Raw genomic sequence first — 16,977 nt, forward strand, 5'->3', positions numbered from 1 at the left:
GTGGTCGCTATGGTAACGTCAGCGCTATCGACGGCGCCGCAGACGCGTAGAGCATCAGACGCGTTTTACGCAACAAAATAACGCGTTAGCGGACGTATGCGGACAAACACACACCATACATGTCATCTCTGAGGATTATGAGACGGACACTCAAATCTCCGTTATTCAGGTTCAGGATGCCGTGGATGGTGCCTTTTCTTAATTTCTACTGGAGCTTTCCATTAACTCGCGCTCCGTTTCTGCATCTGTCTGCAGCGCGCGACCTGAAGAGCGCTGCGTGATGATGAGGATGATGAAGATGCCGTGTGTGTGTGTGTCTGTGTGTGTGTTCTGATCGGAAGGGTCCGGGATCGATGGAGGATCGACTGTGGTGATGATGATGATGATGATGATGAAGATGATGCGCCACAGCAGCTGACAGCTCCATCTGATGGATTACACAGCTCTACACTGCACATCACTCCTCCTCCTCTCACTGTGTGTGCAGATATCAGCATCACTGGGCAGAGCTCGGAGACACATGTAAGTTATGACATGACTTGTCCAATTATTTTCATCAAGGTCCATTTTGTTCACTCAGACGTGAGCTGCTCTCGCTGTGAACACACACCTGCGCGCGAGGAGCTGAGGATCCGTCACGTGCTTCTGCTGCACGGATTCTGTAGGCGTGGTGAGAGGAGACACAGCATCAGTGTAATGGTAACAGCACTGTTACAGCCCCCTGCTGTGTGTGTCAACAAGAGAAATAAGCACCGCGAGAGCATCAGGAGTCTGACTGTAGTGTAGTGCAGTGCAGTAGTATGTGAACATGAAGCCAAACATAGTTTGGGCCACTGATCTGTGATACCTGGGTCGCTGATGACGTCACAGACATGTGAAGCTGTCACACTCCTTCTTTTGAGTACTGAAATCATCTGAGCTGAATGAGAAAACCATATCTAAAATATCTGAAGTCTCCCTGAACATCTTTATAGCACAAACATCCTAAGCATGTAAATATTGTTTGTAAAGTTGGGGAAAGTTAGGTTTATATTCATAAGTTAACAGTAGTGAACATCAGATCAGTAGAGGGATTCACAAACGTGTTCATTCTGAAATCTGAAGACAGATTTATGCTTTGTGCTAAACATAATTAGCCAGTTATCAGCTGTGGTTATGAAGTTAAAATACTGATTTAAACATTGGTCAAATTAATAATTAATTCAACGGTTTATACATAACCCATAATTCCTATGCAAACTGCAAACACAATACATTCCGCACTGTTCTGTAACTTTTTAACAGTCATTGTTATGTTGATTAATAATAAAATAAAACATTAAGAAATAAAATAAACATCACAAACTGACTATATTTGGACTTGAAAACATGAAACTTTATTTCCAAGCATTTATACGAGCAAGATGATGCATAGTACACTTTGAATGTGTGAAAGCCCATATGCTTTTCAGATAATGTGAAGTAACAATTCATTTACAGACAGTATATCCTAAAAACTGATGGTGTGCGATTGAGAATCTTTGGCTGTCAGTTAAACACTTCACTTTGTGATTCTGTGAGCAGCCAGTCGTTTATATTTACAGATCAGTGGTATAGTTTAGAGAAAGACTGGATTAGTAGTACAGCTGTAAGAGTACACTTTAAATGGTTACAAAGTGAATGCAGGAAGCTGTTAATAATACTGTACAGGTGTGAAGATTATTACCTGATCGCAGTCAGCACCTGTGTGACTTTAGCCAACAAAATAGCCCATTTGGTAGGAAGAGGGCTTGCAACAGAAAACACATGTCTTTGTTCATTTATAAATGGTGAAACTAGTGAAATACAGCCATATAAACAGCAACCTAGGGCAAATATGAATAACGATAAAAGTCAGCACACTCTGAATACTCAAGTGCCATAAATATTACTCCAGCGATGAAGCGTTAGAATGAAATGAGTTGCTAGGGGTTTGTCCATCATTCAGTGATGCTTTATTTGCCAGGCCTGCATCATGATTCATAAACAGCCTGTGCTGAAATGTGCTGAACAATCAAGATCCTGCATTGATGCGATCAGGTACCTTGTTAAAATAAGCCTCAGCCCTTCCTAATATCGATCCTTCGGAAGTAGAGATGTGCGTTTCTGCAGCCAGGAGTCTCAGCATCCGCTCAGATAAATGACAGCTGTAATGGGAAGCTGTGCAGTGAGGAGGAACTGAGTGTTATACTATAATGAGCTCCTGTAGGACATAACCTAGGCATTGACGAGATACCGGTTTAAAGGACAAACCAGTACAATGTTTTCAAACAGATGAAACACCATTCATACTAATTTGTAGAAAGTTAATGTGACTTTTGTAAATGCAGTCTTACAGTTTGGTTAGGGTTAACAGGACTGCAGGACATGTTTGATATTAAAGAGTTATTTAAGGTGCATTAAGCCGGGAAAGAGAACTCAAGTCAGCACTGCACACTATCTGACAGACGTCTTTCTGTGCTTGAACTTCCAGAAAAACCAGAGGAATGCATATAGTATAATTTGTGCTTAACTCAGATGTACACCTAAACAGCTAAATGCACACAAACGTATGTCAGAATGCTTAGAGAATATTCACATCAACACAGTCAGTCTTCAGTGAGGAGGAATTCAGATGTGTGTCATCTCTATAGGTTTAATTTATACAGAGACAATTATTCTGTTTTATTGTAAATTTAATTTCTAAAGTATTAGTAGTACCGATTATGAAATAGAAGAAATCGTTGTGCGATAATGACAGCTGTTTGAGTAGCTTCTCAGTGAACCTCGGCTCTGTGAAGTAAATGCTGCTCCACCTGAAAGCAGGTGAAAATACCACATTTAATAACGTTTTTCCTCCAAACTCACTTCATAACGTCAGTCGAGTGTTTGAAATAAATCCTTCTGTGAGATGATGTGGCTTCTTACACTGAATAAGGCACGCAACATATTTCATAGCATTCTAAGCAGTGATATAGGAATTGCATTATTATATTCTTTATTATAATGGAAATTATAATAAGAGGAACTCAGATAAATCATATATTGCCATAGTTGTGTGTTAATTAGTCACGTTGAATCAATGAAAGCAGTTAAATCTTCTGTTTATTCAGCTAGTGCTGTAGGGATTGTGTATTTAGAGTTTCTCTGGCCTTCAGATGGAGATTTACTGCTGATCACAGAACCCTGCTTCACTGACAAGATACGCACGACTATCGCAACTTTTGCCTAATCGTGATTGCGATTTCATTTTGATTTATCGTGCAGCCCTAATTTTGGCCATATTGCCAATCCCAGTCATAACCCCCTTAATGTCAAATTGATTTTATATATTGTTCAAATAAAGGAATTTCGCTCATATTTTGTTTCTGTTTTTCAACAGTGTATCAGACTGTGGAAGCCAAAGAAAACGCTTACCAGAGTCCAAGCTAATAACAGCTGAAACAAGCACCCATTACCATTTGTGTCATGAAAAACATTCCCATTGAACGAGAAGGTAAAGTGGGGAGAGGGAAACCAGATTAAATCATGGGAGAGGAGTGCTAAAGCCAGCAAACAAAGGGAAGATGTGGTGGCCAGTGGTTTGGAGGTCCATAGGGTGGCCTGCATTTGCAGCGTCTCTATTTCTAGCAGTGGGAGCTTCATTCTCTGAAGTCTTTAATGCCACAGGGAAAGATATTTTTAGTGACTTTGGACAATTCCAGATTACTGAGAATGGGCCACCAGAGCTACGTAAACGCCAAGCCGCTAATCTTCACCCTAACTTATACTTTAACCGAGATGATGTGCCACAGTTGAGACAAAGGTCAACTACGACTCACAGCCACATCTTTAAAGTGATCCGGACGGCTGTGCTGACGATGCTCTCCGCCGGCCCGCTCTACATGCCACCCACAAAGCATGAGGAGTTCACCAGCAAGTGGAACGAGATTTATGGAAACAACCTCCCGCCTCTGGCCCTCTACTGCCTCCTGTATCCCGAGGACACCGCAGCAGTGCAGTTCCTGATTAAGTTCATGGACCGGATGTCAGAGTATCCTGACTGGAAAGTAAGCAGTGCACCTAACGATGAAGTTCCGATGGCTCATTCGCTCACTGGATTTGCTACTGCTTTTGACTTCATCTACTCATTGCTGGATCAGAAGCGCAGAGATCTGTACTTAAAGAAGATTTCTGCTGAAACCCAAGCACTCTATGAGATGTCAAAGTACAGGGGCTGGGGGAAGCAGTTTCTTCAAAACCATCAAACCACTAATATAGTTGCTATTCTGACTGGAGCAATAGTGGTGGGTGCACATGATGACACTCAGTCGAGGGTTTGGAAACAGTTATCTGTAAATTACATGGAGAAGACGATGTTTCTGTTAAGTCACGTTGTAGATGGCTCTCTGGACGAGGGAGTTGCATACGGGAGTTATACAGCAAAGTCAATCACGCAGTATGTTTTCCTGGCAAAGCGCCACTTCAGCATAGACAACACGCAGAACAATTGGCTGTGTACTCATTTCTGGTTTTATTACGCCACTTTGCTTCCGGGCTTTCAGAGAACGGTTGGTATAGGGGACTCAAACTATAACTGGTTCTATGGACCAGAGAGCCAACTAGTCTTTTTAGATTCATTTGTGATCAAAAACGGGTCAGGGAATTGGCTGGCACAGCAGATTAGGAAGCACAGACCTAAAGACGGTCCCATGGGCCAGTCCTTTGCCCAGCGCTGGACGACGCTTCACACAGAGTTCATCTGGTATAATGCTGACCTTACACCACAGCCCCCTTATGATCACAATAAGGCTAAGATGCACATCTTCTCAAACTGGGGAGTGGTGACTTACGGGGCTGGTTTATCGGTTGCACAAGGCAACACCTTCGTCTCGTTTAAATCTGGAAAGCTGGGTGGTCGGGCGGTGTTTGACATTGTCCACGCCAAGCCTTACTCATGGGTGGATGGCTGGAACAGCTTTAACCCTGGTCACGAGCACCCAGACCAAAACTCGTTTACTTTCGCCCCTAATGGACAAGTGTTTGTTTCTGAGGCTTTATATGGCCCCAAATACAGCTTCCTAAACAACGTGCTGGTGTTCAGCCCTTCCCCGACGAGCCAGTGTAATGTCCCTTGGGAAGGACAGCTCGGGGAATGTGCCAAGTGGCTCCGCTGGACAGACTCAGGGGTCGGAGACTCTGCGGGAGAGCTGATCGCTGCTTCTGCTCATGGAGATGCTATGTTTGTGAGCGGAGAAGCGGCTGCGGCGTATTCCTCAGCCATGAGACTGAAGAGTGTGTACCGAGCCCTGCTTCTCCTCAACTCACAGACTCTTGTGGTACTTGACCACGTTGAGAAAAGAGACGACTCACCGGTGAACGTCGTCAGTGCGTTCTTTCACAATCTTGATATTGACTTTAAATACGTGCCCCACAGTTTCACAGACAGGTACAATGGGGCGTTGATGGACGTTTGGGATGCTCATTACAAAATCTTCTGGTTTGACAGTCAGGGACGCAGCCCTGATACACAAATACAGGAGGCTGAGCAGGAGGCCGAGTTTAAAAAGAGGTGGACGCAGTTTATCAACGTCACCTTCCCTTTCACGGATTCGGTGGGTAGGATGGTGTATGTGATGCATGGACCTTATGTTAAAGTTTCCAACTGCAGGTTCATTGAAAGCAGTAAGAATGGGCTCAAGCTTTCTCTTGTCATCAATAACACTGAGAAAATAGTTTCTATAGTAACCAATCACAAAGACATTGGGGCCCGTTCCAGCTATCTGGGCTTTGGGGGTTACGCTAAGGTGGAAGACAGACATCAGGTTATCCGTTTTGGCTTGGAGACGCAGCTTGTCCCCAAACAGTCAAAACTGCACAATCACCTCTTTGACTTTGTAGTTACGCTTAATGTCGTAGCTGGGGTAATACTGTGTGTGGCCATTGTTTTTTTGACCCTACAGCGAAAGTTTTACGTTAGCTTTAGCAGACTGATGCGCTACGCTTTGCTTTTGGTGTTAATGCTGTGGATAACCGAGCTCGTGTTCGTCTCGAACAGCTGCGATCAGGTCCTGTGTAAGGTGAAGTGGCGCGGAGCTACCACAGACTCGGAGCTTAGCAAACAAATGAGGCTTTATGACCAGCATCAGCTCCCTCTGCCCACGGTAGTGATCACCACGCTACCTGGCTCTGGATCTGACATCCTTAAGCACCTTTTCTACAACAGCACAGACTTTGTCTACCTGCGCATCCCTACAGAACACTTGGATATCCCTGAAACAGAGTTTGAATTTGACTCTTTAGTAGATGCTTGTGAATGGACACGGTCAGAAGCCCAGGGTGGGCATTTTAAAATGATTCAGGGCTGGCTGCATTCACTGGTTCACAACACCCACTTATTCCTGCAGAACATCCCACTCCACGACACCAGCCACATGAAACTGGCCCAAAGAGTGAGCCTCTCCCAGGACAAGAGGAGGAGGCTGAGGAGGAGAGAGTCCAAGGCTGAGATGAAAGGCCGGATGCGAGTCGACAGGGACGTTGAGTACGTCCGAGAGCTGAGGAGACACACGGTGGACTATCCTAACGCCCGTGTGGTTCTCAATCTCTGCAGCGGCAGCTGGGCTCTCAAGCTGCCCTTTCTTCAGGAAGTTATCGGTCCTTCACTGAGAGCCATCTACATCGTCAGGGACCCTCGTGCATGGATTTATCTGATGCTGTATAATAGCAAACCCAGCCTTTACTCACTCAAGAACATTCCCCAGCATCTAGCTCTTATTTTCAAGCAGGACATGGTGAGCGACAGGTGTCCGACAGCGTTTGCGGCGGAGTTTAGGAAGCTGTGGCAGCTCATATCCCGTTCAGAGACCGATCCTGTGCTGTTGCTGGCCCATCTGTGGCTCGCTCACACCGCTGCTGTCCTCAGAGTCACAGCTACCTTATCTGAAGAGTCCTATCTTCAAGTCAGGTTTGAGGACGTTGTGAACTATCCTCAAGAGACGGCTGAGAAGATTCACTCTTTCCTTGGAATCCCTGTATCTCCTTCAGCCCTGAATCAGCTCATGTTCACCACCGCCACAAACTTGTATAACCTGATGTATGAAGGGGACATATCACCAGCCAACATCGACAAATGGAGGAGAAACATGCCAAGGAGAGATATCAGACTCATAGAGCACACATGTGGATTCCTGATGAGGCAGCTCGGCTATCACAGGTTCTCTGATTAATTAGCTGCAGGCCAGCTGCTGTCATTCGTCTCTTCTATTTGATTGTGTTATATTTTTGCACAAATTTTAGTTGCAAACAAAGTAAAGTGAAAATGAAAGACCTAGGCACAAGAATTTAACTTCAGTCTGTGATTCTGCACCATGTCCGATCTGACATACAACATTTTGTACTACAATCACATATCATATATATATATATATATATATACAGGGCTTGACATTAACACCCGCCAAATGCGGGTGAATTTCAGCTGTGGCAGGTAACACGGTCACTCCCACAAGCCACTCTGGCGGGTTGAATTTCATATACAATAACAGAGCTCGACATTAATGAAGGGGCAGGTGAAAGAGAATTTTACTTGCCCGACCATGACAAACATGGTTAAAACATCTAATTATGGAATCACCAAAATTTCAGCGAGAATGATACTGATTTTATTAAATTTGGTGCAAACGGCAATTTATAGTGGATAATGCACTGACAGTGACAAGGTCGTGCAGTTGAGGCTCACGTAGCCTGTCTGTGTGTGAAAGAATCTCGTGAAGAAATTAAAACAAATGAACGCAACTGCACACAGAAGAAACATACTGCAGTAAAAATTTAGTTTTCATATTTATAACATATGATAACGTGACACGACCAAGAGTGCAGTTTACCCAGAAAACCAGTATGACTGCAAATTTGACATTGATTTTATGCAAGAGTTCAAACAATTAGTTAATATTAAGTGACTTACATTTTAGACACAGTCAGTGCTGACTGTTTGTGCTTAATTTAACAAAAATAGTTCCAAACAAAGATCACAGCATTAGTCGTGCATGTCTGAGCAACACACACAGTGTTTTGTTACCAAATGATTCGGTTTATCAAACAAATCAATGATTCAATAACACATTCATAAAGACTGGCACTTGGTTCATTCTTGAATGAATCAGCCGTCTGAATTAATCGTTTGAATCAATAGGCGCGTTCGACTTGAAGCAGCGCTCTGCAGAATGATCACTGTTATTTATTACTAAATTAAAAATTAAACACCCAAAACTGTATATGGCATCATCATGGCGTCATGTGGGGACGTAATGACGTGTGCCATTAATCGAACTATGTACTATAACATGTAAAACCGGAACATGAGAGGAATATTCTAAAAGCAACTCATGTAAACACCATAATCATAATATTGTCTTATTCAGAATAAGATAAATAATTAGATTACTGTTGTCCATGTAAACGAAGTCAATGACTCACTCAATAAGACAGTCACTTGCTGCCGCCTGCTGGCGGTTTACTTTCATATTTAAAAGTATTTTATATTTGCATATTACAATAAAAAAACTTTTAATTTAAAATTGTAATTTAAAACATAACATTATTTATGCATTAATTTTGCAGCGTAAATGCATTCATGGCATGCTACATTTGAGCTTCATTACATTTGTCTGTGTAAAAATGCATCTAAATGCCACTTCAGCTGCTGTTTTGTTGATTGGTAACAGTCCTATAGTGTCTCATTATATTAACTGTAATTATTAGTAAAATATAACTATTTGATATGAAAAATTATGCATACATTTAATAAGTTTAGTGAAAAGACTGCCTTTAATATAGGCAAAACTGACCTGGAAATCAGTTTAAGTAAATTTTAGTATGCAGTCATGAACTTAAATCATATAAAATGTAATTTCCCAGCAAAACAATTATGGCCGGTGAAAATGCTGAGTGGCTAGTAATTTTGAAAAACCACTAGCCACAGTGGCTGGGGAGCAAAACAGTTAATGTCAAGCCCTGTATATATATATATAGGTCAATATCACCATAGAGTGCCTTTTCAACCCTCACAATACTCACACATTTTGGTCTTAATTTCCCAGTTTCTCAATTAATATCATGTCATAAATAGTAGACACTTAATTACTATAGAAAGATATTAGATGAGCTCCCACACATTTCTTAGATAATTATTGGACATTATTCAAAGCATAAACCATAAGATATGTCCACCCTGTCATGGACATATATATTACTGTTAAATATGTTTTCATTGCAATATTAAAATGCAAATGATATTTTCTGAAAGGTATGATGTCACTTTCCTAAACAGGGTTATTTGTTTGCTTTCAAATTATAAATACATAAAAGATGTTATGTAAACCCTGTGTTTTTAAAGAAAATCATGCAATTCACACATATATTTTTCTTATTTGAAGAAAACTGTGATAATTGGATGCATTTTTATTTGCATGTTACTGCCCTCACACCTAGCTTTTGAACACACTGGATTATATAGATATGATTGAATTATTATTTTAAATATTATTTTAAAACCTCAAGATGACGGGGTGGACACATAAAGCAGAACACACAAAGTATGACAAAATATGACAATGAAACATTTATTCAACTTTGAAAAAAATAAAATAATAATAAATATAATTACATTCTCAATCACATTGATATACCACATCCCCCCATCCATTTTACAAATAAATGCTATGTCCACCCTGTCATGTGTATGTCCACCCTATCGCGTCTAAGTGGCCGACAGGGTGGACATTTTGAGCTTCAATTAACATTTTCAAACAACATCTATAGGGCGTGTTGTAGTCCAGTTTAAAATGTAATAAAGTTTGAAAATAAATGCCCTCTAAAAAGACTAAGTATTAAAGTATGTATACCATTGTAGGGTGGGTGTGTACACACACCACCAACACACAAAAAAGTAAAAGTAAAAGTTAATTTAGCACAATAGGTGCCTTTAAAGGAGATGACTTGATGGAGATGTGTAGTGTTCTCTGAAGTGTTTGGAAGTCTTCTCCTGATCCCATAAAGTCAGTAACACCTCACTCAAAGACATTTAACTGTTGCAATGTCAAAATTAGACACACAAGACCCAATGAGGTTAGACGTCAGTGACCTCTGACCTGTGTGAACAGAGCTATAACAGCTTCTGATGACTGCTAATATATCACACAAATCAAGTGGATCAGTTTATAGTTTTTTTTCAACACATTAGATAATTGGACATATTTAAAGCTGCAGTCCGTAACTTTTTTGGTTAAAAATAATCCGAAATCAGTATTTGAGCAAGTACATAACCAGCCAGTGTTTGAAACTATCTCCTTACTTTAGCCCGATTCACAGCGGTTAGCTTATAATAATGTTTTCTAGTTTGAGTGGTACAGGTAGGTTTCCGCGGGAAATTCGAGCATGCCGCTGCATCATTACGTCACGTCTGTAAACATAAAGAAGTTGTCCCGGCTACTAGGCTATAGAAACAGTAAATATCCACACCGGTGCAGTAACTGACTGCCACACACACATACTCCTCAAAACATTAGATTAAAACCAACCTATTATGTCCTATTACACTTTCATGTTTCAGTGGCTGTGGTTTGTTTTACACTACCATTGAGAAATGTTAACCAAAGTATGTTATACTTTTCATTAAACCCTAAAGAATCATATCAACTTGTGGAAAATGGGCATCCGATGACCCCTTTAAATTAGCAGCAGCACAAGTGCTCCTAAAAACAAAAGTAAGTGTAGAGCCCTGTTTAGTGAGTGTGGTGGTGCTGGTGCGTATGAGGTGCTGCTCTGGGACGGGTGAGTATGAGGCTGGGAGGGAAAATTCTCAGTATACTCACTGCAAAAAAACTAGACTACACCACTGAACAAAAGGTGAATCAAATATGGGTAAACAGAAAACAAGAGCATGAAACAAAGAACATGGGCATTTATAGGAGACAGCTGACTTACAAACACTGAAACACGGGTTTATATACACAAGATAATGAGGAGGGAAGAGCTAATGAATCATCATGACAACAAACGAGGGGTAACATGGAAACAAATAGGGTAACAAACGCAACATGGTAAACAGGAATAAAACACGGGAAGGGAACAGAAAACACTTCAGCTTAGAAGTCCTTAAGCAAGACTGGGATCATGACACAAAATGGCTTGTGTTTTTACGAGTCTGTCTTCAAATCTAAGTCACGTCTCGAGTCAGATATTCAGACGTCCAAGTCAAGATGCAAGTTGTGTTTTTTTGTGACTTGTGTGCGACTCGAGTCCAAGTCACAGACTCAGGTTTCTATCTCTGCTGTTAGGTCACACAGTTTCACTGATGATCCAGAACCAACCCAAAACCCAGGATAGAGCGTCTGAGTGAATGTGGTCTGGACTGTGTGGATGAGGCTCATTGTGTCAGAGACGCTGTAGAAGGACAGAGTTCCTGCACTGTGATCCACAAACACTCCTATTCTACTGCTGATGGACTCTACAGAGAGATCAGTCTCTATGTTATTGTGCCAGAATGAGTAACTGTCAGGAGTGCAGTACAAACTCCAGGACTGATCATTGTATCCAAACACACACTCATTACCCCGTCCCTTCCTGCTGATGCTCTTATATGACACTGATATCTCCACACCATCTCCACTCCACTGCAGCTCCCAGTAACAGCGTCCACACACACTCTCTCTACACAACACCTGCTGATACTCATCAAATCTGTCTGGATGATCAGGATACGGCTGGACTGTTTCAGTGTCAGTAGCTGCTCTGTTTCCCTCAGACAGATGGAGGTAATTATTCACTGTGTTTGGATCCAGAGTCAGAAACCTGCAATCTGATGAAGATAAAATAAACAAGACTTATTTCATGTAGTTTACACAAACATACCTTTTCATATGTGAAATTGTTCATTCCAGGACTCTGTTAATTACATACATCTTTAGTTTTGATATGTTTACAGTCTTTTTAATAACACTGTGAACTCAGATGTGATGCCTTTTATAGTTTTTCAAAATGAAAATCATGAAGTAATTTTAGTGTGTTTCGTAGTGTCTTACACTGCAGGAACTCTGGCCTGGTCTTCAGTTCTTTGAGGGGAATCATTTCACTGTATGATACTGTGAACATAAAGACATAATTAGTGTGATTCTACGGTGGCAGAGAGGTGCAGAACAAATCACAATTCTGAAAACAAAAGAACAAATTACAAACGCAAGTCTAAAAAACTAAATAACAAGTCAGAAAACACAACGACAAATCAGACAAATCAGGAAGAGGTAGGTATAGTTTGAGACAGAAAACGCCATTGGTTTGGGATTACTCACCGCTGACTGGACGAGACATCTGCCAATCACCGTATACAGAGAAGAACCAGCCGAAGAACAGCAGAGTCCTGGTAGAAAGTTCGGAGAAGGTGTTAAAGTAGCTCAGTTTAAATGTATTGTATGAGTTGCCCTTACTCTGGAATAAACAATACGGAGTGTATATTTACATTTAGTTAAAAGCAGCTGTGAAACATCAGCTCCAGTGCCGCAGATGGATGAGCGCGTGCCCTTGGCTTTTTGACGAGATCGACCCGGGTTCGATACCGCCTTTTGCCGAACTTTTTTTTCTCCCTTTTCAAATCTCGAATCACATCGTAAAGGCATTTATTTTCAATAAAAATTAAGGAAATAATCAAAAAGTTGAAACTAAAGTATGGGGTAGGGTTAGGGTAGATTTAGGGAGGGCTTTATTGTACCAATAAGATGGCATCCATTTAATAATTTAAATTTAAATTATAATTTACACTCAATACGTTATTATTGCATACTGTTTTATAATGTACTACAATACTGAAGTGCAGATAATTGCCACTATTTGCAACAAGTAGTATACTTGATAGTAGAAATCCTGCTATTTTAACATAGTGTAAATAGGTATTTGCACTTAGTGTAAATAGCATATTGCTAAAAATACTGCTATTTTCACTTAGTGTAAATAGAATCCATTGCTAATACGAGATTTCAAAAGGGAGGGAAAAAAAGTTCGGCAAATGCGAGATCGAACCCGGGTCGATCTCGTCAAAAAGCCAAGGGCACGCGCTCATCCATCTGCGGCACTGGAGCTGATGTTTCACAGCTGCTTTTAACTAAATGTAAATATACACCCCGTATTGTTTATTCCAGAGTAAGGGCAATTCATACAGCACATTTAAACTGAGCTACTTTAACACCTTCTCCGAACTTTCTACCAGGACTCTGCTGTTCTTCGGCTGGTTCTTCTCTGTATACGGTGATTGACAGATGTCTCGTCCAATCAGCGGTGAGTAATCCCAAACCAATGGCGCTGTCTCAAACTATACCTACCTCTTCCGGTTTGTCTGATTTGTCGTTGTTTTCTGAGTTGTTATTTTGTTTTTTAGACTTGCATTTGCGTTTGTAATTTGTTATTTTGTTTTCAGAATTGTGATTTGTTCTGCACTTTACGGCCACCGTATGATTCTCATGTGAAACATAAATCCCTTCCATACTGTATTTAATAGTTTCTTCTGTGTGGTGTGACACATTACCTCTGCCAGATATCTGTTCAATCTCTTCTTTGCACAATTCCTCCAGTTTTTCTTTCAGTTTAGAAACAGATTTCTCCACATGACTGAAAGAGAGGTGAGGACTGATGGTGACGCTGGGCTGCTCTGCAGATTCAGGAGAGACGGAGAAAGACTGGAAACTCTGCAGGAGAAAAACACAACAAGCTTGTTTTTTATGATTAAATTTCAAATCTTGTGTGATTTGTTCTGTGCCCAGGCCTCATCTAATAATCATTTAAATACTCCAGTAATTTCCAGTACCATACACAGCTGATGGAAGCCATGGACTCCATCTATGTTTAGATCATCGATCTGAATCTGATCCGGACAGAGTTATTGACAACAACGCAATTTTCTCAACTTTTGTTCAAAATGTTTTTTTTTTTAATGAAATGTACCCACATTCAAGTGTTGATTAAAAAAGCATGCACTGAACTGGAATAAAACTTTTATTTTAAAGAAGAGGCTCTGTTCTTTCTTTTGGCATAATGCATGTTCAGATATTTATATAACAAAATATTCAGGGGCCATGAAAGTTTTTGGAAAATTATCAACAAAAAAACACACACACAAACAGGCACAAAGAAAGAAATGAAGGTTTTCCGGACACGCTGAAGCTCCAGTCTGTGTGTAAGGATCTGTGTTACCTGCAGGAACTGGATGTGATCCTGTGTGTGTGAAAGCTGCTCCAGCTCAGCGTCTCTCCTCCTCAGATCATTGATCTCCTGCTCCAGTCGCTCCAGTCGTCCTTCAGCTCGACTCACTGCAGTCTTCTCCTGATCTCTGATCAGCCGTATCAGCTCAGAGCGGCTTCTCTCAATGGAGCGGATGAGCTCAGTAAAGATCCTCTCACTGTCCTCCACTGCTGTCTGTGCAGAGCGCTGTTAGGACACACAGTGATTCAGGCTTCAGTGAGTCTGAACTGAGACGGAGACAAACTTCTCTTCTTCTCCAGACTCACCTTATGAGACTCCACAGCCTCTCTCAGCTGCTGAAGATCTTTCTCTCTCTGCTGGATTCTCTCATGATATTTCCCTTGTGTCTCTTTCAGAATCCTCTGTCAAAATTCATGAACACATCCGCAATATTATACAAACCAGTAATAAAATGGAATGCAGCTGATTACTTTTATTCACAAACAAAACGAAGAAGATCCAAAAACATGGAACAGCTTCACCAGCTTAACAAAGACAATACCAGACACCAAACTAAGAGAACTGAGGGCATATTATTAAACGAGGAACTTAACAAGACACAAGTGATGACAATATGTAACTAGAACAACAAACTGTAAACTAGAACAAAGGAAACAGGAATAAAACTGGAAAACAAGGAAATGCAAACAAAGAGCCCTTTAAACACAAACAGAAACCTAATGTAAAAGATATATGCATATAAATATGTATGTATACAGTATGTGCGTACATAGGTGAAATACATTTGTTTACATTTCTTATCTCCTCTAAATTTGGGGTTTAGAGTTAAATAAAAAAGAAATATGATTATAATAATAATAATAATCATCATCATTATCGTACTTTTTTTTTATTTTATTGGGGGGGGGGGTATAATGTACTGTTCAGTTCTTCTTACAATGAATATATTGAAACTAAATATTTAAGCTGATGTTTGATAATAGGAGTAGACTTTCAGATATTATTCTATGGTAAGTGTAAACAATCATTGCAGTGTCTATTTCATCTAAATCACATGCTTTCTCAGCACTTCAGACTTCATTTTGAGGAGCTAAACCAGCCATTGCTCAGTATTTATTGTGCAATAAATTACACACACTTTTGTTCACTTGCTGTAAAACGTGGGAGTGATTTACTCACAGGGTCTTTGAACACTGCTCCATCAATCGTATTCTGATGTGTAGTGTGATTGAGCTCATACCTGCTTCTCATTCCTCTCTGCTTCTGCCGTCACAGTTTCATGGTTCTTGTGTTCATCCATCACACACGGATAACAGATGCAGCGCTGGTCGGTTCTGCAGTAGAGCTTCAGTGGTTCTTCGTGTTTAGTGCAGATCATCTCCTGCAGTCGTCCAGTGGCTTCGGTCAGTTTGTGTTTCTTGCTTCTGAAGAAACTCTGGTGTTGCTCGAGGTGATTCTGACAGTAAGAGTTCAGACACACCAGACAGGACTTGACAGCTTTGAGTTTGGTCTCAGTGCAGACGTCACACTGCACATCTCCAGATCCAGCGTCACTATCAGCGGTTTGGCGTCTGGTCTTCTTCAGTTTCTCCAGCATTTCTGCCAGCAGGACATTGGTAGCTAAAGCAGGCCTGGGGCCGAAGCTCTGTCTGCACTGAGGGCAGCTGTAGACTCCCTTCTGATCCTCCTGATCCCAGCAGTCTGTGATGCAGATCTTACAGTAACTGTGTCCACAGGGAATGGCCACTGGATCCTTCAGGAGATCCAGACACACTGGACACATGAACTGATCCTGATCCACTGGAATACTGGCTTCTGCCATCGTGTGTGAGTCTGTGTGAAAGAGAGACAGAGAGACCTTCACTTTCACTTTCTCTCTCCAGAAACAGCAAAGTCATTTCCTGATTTGTGTTTGAGAGACGTGCGCAAAGTTGAACCATGAAGTCAAACTCACAGTGATGTTTGTGAGATGTGAAGCGCTCCTGCTGGAGACAGATGCATGTGTTCTGTGGTTTCACACACACACACACACACACACACACACACAGAGAGAGAGCAGGTTTGGACAGCAGAGGGCGAGAGAGGATCACAAACAGAGCGAAGGAAACACATCTGGATGAAGGAATGAATGAGGCCTACAGACTCTGTCTCTTCATGAACAGATGATATCATTAATGCAGAACTAGTTCTGAAGTCTAAGACAGAAAGCTTTGACTGATGAGTAGTGTTTTAAAAGCAGCCAAGTTCTATACAAAGTATTTTTCTCTCTGTTTCTCCTACCGAACACTATGAGAATGTAGTTACAGAACATGCTTTTTGTGAACTGTAAGAGACGTGACCAAATAGTGATCATATTACTCTGTTCTTTTCCTTTGTAACTCCGAGTCTTGCTTTAGTATCTTTAGGTCGGGAGAGTGATGTCTGCAGTGTGAAGTGAGATCTGGTCTGACTCCAGCGTGAGCGTAATAAAAGTTCACAGAGCTTGAGGTTCAGTCGGAGGCTGTTATGAATGTGGGTTTTGTTTTTGGTCTGGAGAAGCGTGGAGAAGTGCTCTTTCTCCAGCTGTAGAGCTCAGTAACTTCATTAGGATAACAGGCAACACATGCTGAGCTCTGGATCAGATGCTTCATAACGTGACACCCTTCAGTCCCACAGTGGACTCAGACGGACAGATGTTCCCCCTCTACCTGCAGTCCCGGTGAGTTCTTCAGGCTTACTCTTCATCAGCAGCACACTCACAAAACCTCAGAC

General features: G+C 41.3%; 2 protein-coding genes across 3 annotated transcripts; one reads left to right on the forward strand and one right to left on the reverse strand.

Moving 5' to 3' along the window:
• The first annotated feature begins 314 nt into the window (after positions 1 to 314).
• Positions 315 to 7,309, forward strand: LOC107570664 (dermatan-sulfate epimerase-like protein). Of its 2 annotated transcripts, none has more exons than XM_016256918.1 (2): positions 315 to 522; positions 3,380 to 7,309. In XM_016256918.1, the coding sequence occupies exon 2, from the start codon at positions 3,564 to 3,566 to the stop codon at positions 7,203 to 7,205; it is 3,642 nt and encodes a 1,213-aa protein (XP_016112404.1). In that variant the 5' UTR covers positions 315 to 522; positions 3,380 to 3,563; the 3' UTR covers positions 7,206 to 7,309. The 2 variants fall into 2 exon arrangements, with proteins under 2 accessions (XP_016112404.1, XP_016112405.1); XM_016256919.1 differs by lacking the exon at positions 315 to 522 and adding an exon at positions 611 to 670.
• A 3,425-nt stretch (positions 7,310 to 10,734) lies between these two features.
• LOC107570665 (tripartite motif-containing protein 16-like) lies at positions 10,735 to 16,079 on the reverse strand. Its single transcript, XM_016256920.1, has 6 exons — positions 15,467 to 16,079; positions 14,532 to 14,627; positions 14,218 to 14,451; positions 13,553 to 13,712; positions 12,060 to 12,119; positions 10,735 to 11,836 (listed from the first exon to the last, which is right to left on the reverse strand). The coding sequence occupies exons 1-6, from the start codon at positions 16,046 to 16,048 to the stop codon at positions 11,292 to 11,294; spliced, it is 1,677 nt and encodes a 558-aa protein (XP_016112406.1). The 5' UTR covers positions 16,049 to 16,079; the 3' UTR covers positions 10,735 to 11,291.
• Positions 16,080 to 16,977: the final 898 nt, after the last annotated feature.

The sequence above is a fragment of the Sinocyclocheilus grahami genome, unplaced genomic scaffold (assembly GCF_001515645.1).
Source record: "Sinocyclocheilus grahami isolate Dianchi unplaced genomic scaffold, SAMN03320097.WGS_v1.1 scaffold1489.1, whole genome shotgun sequence".
NCBI classification, from domain to species: Eukaryota; Metazoa; Chordata; class Actinopteri; order Cypriniformes; family Cyprinidae; genus Sinocyclocheilus; species Sinocyclocheilus grahami.